An 8,992-nucleotide genomic window follows, 5' to 3' on the forward strand; every position below is an offset into this window, starting at 1 on the left:
AACCATATGATACTCTCAATAGATGCAGAGAAAGCAATTGACAAAATACAGCAAATTTTCTTCATAAAAACCCTCAAGAAAGTAGGGATAGAAGGATCATACCTCGAGATCATAAAAGCCAAATATGAACGACCCAACGCTAATATCATCCTCAATGGGGAAAAACTGAGAGCTTTCCCCCTAAGGTCAGGAACAAGACAGGGATGTCCACTCTTGCCACTGTTATTCAACAGTGCTGACAGCTTGGATCCTGGAGCCTGCTTCAGATTCTGTGCCTCCCTCTCTCTATGCCCCAACCCACTTGTATTCTGTCTCTGTCTCTCATAGTATTGGAAGTTTTAGCTCTGCAATCAGACAACACAAAGAAATAAAAGGCATCCAAATCGGCCAGGAGGAGGTCAAACTTTCACTCTTCACAGATGACATGATACTCTATATGGAAAACCCAAAAGATTCCACCAAAACACTGCTAGAACTGATTCATGAATTCAGCAATGTTGCAGGATATAAAATCAACGCACAGAAATCAGTTGCATTCCTATGCACCAACAATGAAGGTACATAAAGAGAAATCAAGGAATCGATCCCATTTACAGTTGTGCCAAAAACCATAAAATACCTAGGAATGAATCTAACCAAAGAGGTGAAAAATCTATATGCTGAAAACTATAGAAAGCTTATGAAAGAAATTGAAGAAGACACAAAAAAAAATGGAAAAAGATTCCATGCTCCTGGATAGGAAGAACAAATATTGTTAAAACGTCAATATTACTCAAAACAATCTATATATTTAATGCAATCCCTATCAAAATAACACCAGCATTCTTCACAGAGCTAGAACAAACAATCCTAAAATTTGTATGGGACCAGGAAAGACCCCGAATAGCCAAAGTGATCTTGAAAAAGAAAACCAAAGCAGGAGCCATCACAGTCCCAGGCTTCAAGCTATACTACAGAGCTGTAATCATCAAGACAGTATGGTACTGGCACAAGAACAGACACTCAGATCAATGGAACTGAAAAGAGAACCCAGAAGTGGAACCACAAAGGTATGGCCAACTAATCTTTGACAAAGCAGGAAAGAATATCCAATGGAATAAAGACAGTCTCTTCAGCAAGTGGTGCTGGGAAAACGACAGCGATATGCAGAACAATGAACCTGGACCACTTTCTTACACCAGACACAAAAATAAACTCAAAGTGGATTAAAGCCCTAGATGTAAGACAGGAAGCCATCAAAATCCTCGAGGAGAAAGCAGGCAACAACCTCTTTGACCTTGGCCGCAGCAACCTCTTACTCAACACGTCTCCAGAGGGAAGAGAAACAGAAGCAAAAATGAACTACTGGGACCTCATCAAAACAAAAAGATTCTGTACAGCAAAGGAAACAATTAGAAAAACTAAAAGGCAACTGATGGAATGGGAGAAGATATTTGCAAATGACACATCAGATAAAGGGTTAGTATCCAAAATCTATAAAGAACTTATCAAACTCAACTCCCAAAAAACAAATAATCCAGTGAAGAAGCGGGCAAATGACACAAATAGACACTTCTCCAAAGAAGACATTCATGTGGCCTACCGACACATGAAAAAATGCTCAACGTCACTCATCATCAGGGAAATACAAATCAAAACCACAATGAGATACCACCTTACACCTGCCAGAATGGCTACCATTAACAACTCAGGCAAAAACAGGTATTGGCGAGGATACAGAGAAAGAGGATCTCTTTTGCATTGTTGGTGGGAATGCAAGCTGATGCAGCCCCTGTGGAAAACAGTATGGAGGTTCCTCAAAAAACAAAATAGTACTACCCTATGACCCAGCAATTGCACTACTAGGCATTTATCCACGGGATACAGTTATATTTTTTCGAAGGGACACATGCACCCCCATGTTTATAGCAGCACTATCAACAATGGCCAAAGTATGGACAGAGCCCAAATGTCCATTGATGGATGAATGGATAAAGAAGAAGTGGTATATATATACAATGGAGTATTACTCGGCAATCCAAAAGAATGAAATCTTGCCATTTGCAACTACGTGGATGGAACTGGAGGGTATTATGCTAAGCGAAATTAGAGAAAGACAAAAATCCTGTGACTTCACTCATATGAGGACTTTAAGAGACAAAACAGATGAATATAAGGGAAGGGAAACAAAAATAATATAAAAACAGGGAAGGGGACAAAACAGAAGAGACTCATAAATATGGAGAACAAACAGAGGGTTACTGGAGGGGTTGTGGGAGGGGGGATGGGCTAAATGGGTAAGGGGCATTAAGGAATCTACTCCTGAAATCATTGTTGCACTATATGCTAACTAATTTGGATTAAATTTAAAAAATAAAAAATAAAAATAAATAAATACAGTATAATAATTTTAGACATATTTTTATTTGAAACAATGGATATTTATAATATTGTTTACTAAAATTCTTTTAAGAAATATTATGAGGTTGATACATTTTGGAATCAGAAGTATGAATGTTTTAATTTTCTTCAGTAGTATTTTAAAGGTGTTTTGTAAACACTTTTTGTTTCTTATCGGACCTCTAGGACAGTCTCTAACAGTGGTTTTTCATAGTGTGGACCTGAGAAGTGGTTACAAACACGAATTCTCCAGTCCTTTCTACTGATTCAGAAATTCAGGGGCGGAGCCCACTCACCTGTGGTTTAACAAGCTTTCCAAGTGATTGTGATACACACTTAGGTTCGAGAAATGCTGGTCTAGAAGGTGTGAGATCTGTCTTGTCTCATTTGACCCATGAAAAAACAGTGAAGAATTTTTGTCCTGAAGTATAAGTCCCACTCATTTGAATGGGTAAAACCACATTGCTAAAGAATACCCATCAGCACAGATCATTAAACAAAAACAATGAGAGTTCCTTTTATGGTGACTTTTCAAGTTGGCAATGTGGAAAACAAGCCACAATAACAATGCAGGAAGACTGCAGGGAAAATTATGTTTACTTAATTTCCGGAAAAATGCATTTTTGAAAGTGGTTAAAAATTAAAATGATGGTAGTCTAGAAGACCAATCAGTGGCTTGAAATAAAAACTATTTTATCTTTTAATTGTTTATTTTGGAAAATATGTCTTAGGAATCTATGAAGGAATTTTAAGAACATTAAATGTTTGGGGCTTCTGTGTGGCTCAGTTGGTTAAGTTTCCGACTTCTGCTCCGTCAAGATCTCATGGTTTATGGGTTCAAGCCCTGTATGGGGCTCTGCACTGTTGGTGCAGAGTCTGCTTGGGATTCTCTCTCTCTGCCCCTTGCTCTCACTCTTGCTCTCGATCTGTCTCTAAATAAATAAATAAACTTAAAAAAAAAAAGAATGTTAAATGTTCTCTTAATAATGTAGGAAGCAACGGGGGAAATGTATATAAGCAACTGGTTTTACATAGGCTGCTTTTGATGGGGACAAAAAAAAATCTTGTATTTTAAATAGCCCATGTGAGGCCCAGTGATTTTAGAAAGTTCTCTTATGAAGACCTAAAGCCAAGCTCTATTTAAAACAATTTTTTTTCAATGCTTATTGATTATTGAGAGACAGAGCACAAGCAGGGAAGGGACAGAGAGAGGGAGACACAGAATCCAAGGCAGGCTCCAGGCTCTGAACTGTCAGCCCAAAGCCCGAAATGGGGCTCAAACTCATGAACCCCGATATCATGACCTGAGCTGAAGTCACACACTCAACAGACTGAGCTACCCAGGCACCCGCAAAAGTCAAGCTCTATTATTGGAACCAAACTTGGGTCTGCTGTATCTAATTCCAAGTGAAACACCTGTTCGTAGATCACGTTGCCATTTTAAGTGCAGTGAAGCAAATGTAATTGTGACTTTGATAGTTGTAGGAATAAAGATTATTGCCAAATGCCATATTACAACCTGATGAAATATTTCCTGAACTAATTTACATTAACTGATTTAGTTCATTGAAAAAATACACACAGTTCTTAAAGAATCTCCAAGGTTATGTATGGCTTGTCCCACTGAGCTAAAAGTGATTTCAGTTGTATAAGTAAGCAGGCTGTGGTTACCAGCTGAACAGATTTTCTTTCTTTAGAAGCAAATGATATAAGTAATAGTTATGAATGTCTAGTGTAGAAGAGGGTTTGTTTTGTTGAGTTCTGCATTTTAATTTAAATGCCTATCCATGTTATTTAAAAGAGGTTTCAGAATTTTGCAGTTATAAAAAATTATGTAACTTGGATTTAAGTGGAAATGATCTAATGTGAAAAGGTAAAAATAAATAAAGACAAATGATGTTATGATATTTATATGTGGAATCTAAAAAAGCTGAACTGGTAGAACCAGGGAGTAGAAGGGTGATTACTGGGGGCTTTGAGGGTGGTGGAGGAATCAGGAAGTTATTGTTTAAGGGCATAAACTTGAAACTAGGAGATAAAGAGTTCTGGAGATCTAATGTGCAGCATGGTTACTATAGTCAATAATACTGTATTATGTACTTGAAAATTTCTAAGAGACTAGATCTTGTCTGTTCTCACCATAAAAAAGAGATGTTAATTATGTGATAGGAAAGAAGTGTTAGCTAAAGTTACAATGGTAATTATATGGTAATATGTATCAAATCAACATGTACAACTTAAACTGTAAGGTGTGTAACAATGTTATATGTAAATTATATCTCAGTCAAAAAGAATAGACTGGGTGTATTTTTTCTTGAGCTCAAGTAAGAAGTGGTTATGAGACCAATGCAGGAAATGTTAAATTTTCTTCACTTTTCTAAATACATTAAATATGATTCTACACCCACACCCACCTGGCTCCATTCTTCTCTTCATTGGATGACACAGGAATCCTGGACCCTGGATGTCCAGGGTGGTCGCCATTGCTTTTTTGATATGTGATTGTAGATGTCAACAACTTTGCAGCCCTGTTGCTTGAGACAGTGATGCTGTTTTCAGAGCCTGGCTCCTCTATAAGGTCAAACACAGTGGATGTTTACCCTTACCTTCTAAGCCAGGTGTGTAAAGCTCAGAACCCAGCTCTCCACTTTCTGCATGAGAACTTTTCTTCCCCTTTGAAATATTGCTGATGAGCTGGGTGCAGACTCACCACTTACAGAGCCTGCCATCCTGTGGACCTCCTAGTCTTGCAGAAGCCAAACCTCTCACTGGAAACTTAAGCTAAGTCCCTCTTCTGGTCTAGAGTGGCTGCTTTCCCTATGTTTCCCTCAGGAACCCCTGGAACTCTAGTATTTCCTGGATTGTCACAATAGCAGGTTCTTTTTTTTTTTTTTTTTTTTTTTGAAAATTTTCTAAAATCTAATCTCTAATCTCTTTCTCCCCTGGTAAAATTGAGACTGGGAACAGAAAGATTTGGTCATTCTTTAGGGAAAGGAAGTTGAGCAAGACTCAAGGGAGTACAGAATAATCATGCCACATCTATGGCTAAGGAGGGGCTGCACTGAAAGCCCCAAAGGACTCACTTTCCTTTCCAACCAGACTTGCTCTAAAAGCAGGCAATGGCTTCTAAAAAACACCAGTGCCCTAGGGGCCCTAGCATATCCTTGCTTCCTTGTTTCCTGCTGTTACTTCCATACACTAGCTAACCATTCACCCGGAGAACATGACACAGAAAGAGAGTGAAAAATAGAGTGACTCAGAGTTCCTTTTCTTTTCAGCCCCTTCGGATTTTTAGTAAGCCAGAGGCAGAGAGTATTGCAGAAGGTCCTGTGTCAAGAAGTGACACAACGAGTTAAGTTAGCTCTGTGCAGTGTTTCCACTGTTTCATGAAGTATTAATGTATGAGCTACAGAATACAAATCATATAAGTTTGATGATTTTGTATATAAATTAAGTGCTCCTTCCTTCCTTCCTTCCTTCCTTCCTTCCTTCCTTCCTTCCTTCCTTTTTTTTCTTTCTCTCACTCTGGCTCTCTCTCTTTCTTTTGGCACAGAGCCCAATGCGGGGCTTGAACTCATGACCCTGAGATCAAGACCTTGAGCTGATATCAAGAGTTGGATGCTTCAATGAGCCACCTGGACGCCCCCAAGTTAAATGTTCTTATAGTTGCACTGAAAACCAGCATCACACAAGGTAAATGTGGACAGAAAAATTCATGCTAATAATTTAAAATTTTAATTTCTCTTTACTTAGAACGATATTAAATAGGAAATAAAAAACACTGTGACAAGTCGGGAGAGAGAAATAGAGAGAAACCATGGGAAAAAAGAAAAGGGTTTATACTTCCATACTTTTAATGGCAGTTTCCTCTCCTTTTTTTTTTTTTTTTTTTTTAAAAAAAGGATACCCACATTTTTGTTGTGCACTGGGTCTTGCACAGTTGTACAGCTGGTCTTGTGCCTGTAGCAACATGAACTGTGCACTATGTCCACTTTGCTTTGTCCTTTCTCAGCTCTTTGGAGTCTGCAAATGAATCAGGACATGGCAGCAACTTTGAAAATACTGCTGTCCCACAGAGTACTTGTTTAAGGTGAATCTGTAAAAAACGCACCAGTTTATACAAGCTGTTTGATCTCAGAGACCATTGTCTGCCTGCACTGTTTATTATGTAGCAATTCTTCCCTATTGTTAGATTCATGTATTTGCCACACCTGCATCTCAGAAGCTGAATTTAATATTTGCAAATGAACTCAACTGTTGTTATGAGTATCTCAGAGCATAAGTATTAAGTTCGGTGCCTAAGGTGAGATTTCCTTCTTGTCTTGTTCTTTATAGCAAGTATTAAGCATGGCTTAAATATTAAAAATAAGAAAACATGTCTGGGTTCTATGATGTAATTTTCTACAACTCTGAGAAATCATATATTTTATTGGAAATGAGCATGTAGCGGCATGTTAAACCTGTTGAAATAGCTTTTAATGTTTTTTTTATAAATGATTTTAATATTCTTGTAACTCAAATTGCCTAGTGAAGCAGACTTCATTTTTTCCTCAGTGAACATTTACAGCCTAAATGCCTCAGGACATTATATTTCACAGCAGTCAGCTTATAATAAAAACCTTTTGAATATTCCAGTTTGGTAGGCCTTTAGTAAATTTTGACAACCACATCAGTTCCTATTCACTAGCATTTTATTTTATGTATTCTTTTTAAAAATTTTGTTTAATGTTTATTTATTTTTGAGAGAAACAGAGAGACAGAGCATGAGCAGGGGAGGGGCAGACAGAGAGGGAGACAACAGAATCCGAGGCAGGCTCCAGGCTCTGAGCTGTCAGCACAGAGCCCCATGCGGGGCTCGAACTCATAGTGAGATCACAACCTGAGCTGAAGTCGGACGCTTAACTTACTGAGCCACCCTGCCGTCCCTTTAGTAGCGTTTTAGATTATAGAATAATATAGAAGGTGTAGATAAATAGTAATTTTTATTAATGGAAAAGAAAACTGACAAATGAATATAAATTTCAGTGATAAATCCTTGTAGATATTTTATTGTTTAGTTATCTGTTTTATTTTTCTCCTCCCCCCCCCCCCCATTCTATGATGTCACTCTACTGGTATTGTTATTTGTAGCATTAGGAAATAAATGGGAAGATACATGTTCATTTGTTCATTTAGTCATTCCATCAAAAAATTTATATAAACCGCCTCAATCTAATCTATTTTTGGAATAGGAAAGGGCAAAATTGAATGTAAACAATTGCAGATTGTCTCCAATAGCAATCAAATCATCACTCAACAATTATATTCCTTGGGTTCCTGGCACTGAGAACTCAGGCTTCCTGCCCACAGAAAACTTTGCTTTTCGTGGTGGAGATTTACAATAAATACATATGTGTGCTTGAGCTAAGTAGTCAGAGAAAGCCTTGCTGAGAGTTGACATTTGAGTTGTACCCTTAATAATGGGATAGGGCATTCTCATACCTTCCTTCTTTTGGACCCAGCCCTGCATCTTTCTGTTTCTCTGACTCTCTTTCCGCCAGTGACTTTTCAGACTCCATCTTGGCTCATGATTCCCCTTATGTGTATGAACATTATGTTCTTCAGGGCATGCTTCCTAGATATCATTTCTGAATCTACACTTCTGGTTCAAAACTCTTTGGGATAGGAGTGCCTGGGTGGCTCAGTTGGTTAAGCATCCGACTTCAGCTCAGGTCATGATCTTAGTTAGTGAGTTCAAATCCCACACGGGGCTCTCTGCTGTCAGTGCAGAGCCTGCTTTGGATCCTCTGTCTCCTCTCTCTGCCCCTCCCCTTGCCTGGTTGCTCTCTCTCTCTCTCTCAAAAACAAAACAAAACAAAACAAAACATCTAGGAGGTCATTGATACTATTGGCAAGGGAAGCCCCTTAAAAGGTGGTGGCAAAATCAGATTAAAATGATCTTTGGGAAGTAGATGAAAGGTAGTAATGAGGAGTGGGTGATTAAAAACATTAAAAAAAAAAAGACCTTTTGGGGTAGAGAATTTGAAGAAAAATATAGACCCTATTTCCATGTAAATCATACAAAATTTTTAGGGGATTAAAAGAACCATTTGAAGATTACTCATTGAAACAATAGGGGAGCATTAACAGGCAGTTGAGGACCCCTCCTTTACCTCCTCTTCCTGGTTAATTTCAACCACACTAATGACATTAGACACACCAAGGACTCTGAAACCTGTGTCCTCAGCTCATCCTCAGCTGTGTATATTTGACTGCTTTCCAGACATTTTCACTTCATATCCCTAAATCACCTTGATTCTATATGTTCAACAGGGAACATACCTGTCACCCCTAATCATCACCGTTTTGTAACAGGGAGAAGCTTAGCATGTCTGACTCCATATTGCTTCTATTTTCCTTGCTGCTGTGACCTATAGTGTATAAACTTCTGTCTATCCCTGCACATAGGCACGTTACAACTAAGATTTGTAAAAACTGCTTTTTATGTGAAATCTCCCCCGAGGAGATTATCTCTCTCTCCCCCGAGGAGATAGGAAGTATGTACAGAAATGACTATACTAGGTTTGAGTTTTACAGGAACAATATGACCAGACTCCTGTACACAAAGATCAAC

The 8,992-nt window shown here is 38.3% G+C and overlaps 1 protein-coding gene across 3 annotated transcripts in view; it reads right to left on the minus strand.

The window, feature by feature from the left end:
- RXFP1 (relaxin family peptide receptor 1) overlaps positions 1 to 5,181 on the minus strand; it is a 133,965-nt gene extending 128,784 nt beyond the window's left edge. For 2 of the 3 annotated variants that reach the window (XM_042983692.1, XM_042983690.1), the window contains exon 1: positions 4,794 to 5,181. In XM_042983692.1, coding sequence (XP_042839626.1) covers positions 4,794 to 4,863 — 70 coding nt within the window. In that variant the 5' untranslated portion in view covers positions 4,864 to 5,181. The remainder of the gene's footprint in view (positions 1 to 4,793) is intronic. The other variant, XM_042983691.1, reaches the window with a different exon arrangement.
- Between the last annotated feature and the right edge of the window lie 3,811 nt (positions 5,182 to 8,992).

This window comes from Panthera tigris, chromosome B1, assembly GCF_018350195.1.
Source record: "Panthera tigris isolate Pti1 chromosome B1, P.tigris_Pti1_mat1.1, whole genome shotgun sequence".
NCBI classification, from domain to species: domain Eukaryota; kingdom Metazoa; phylum Chordata; class Mammalia; order Carnivora; family Felidae; genus Panthera; species Panthera tigris.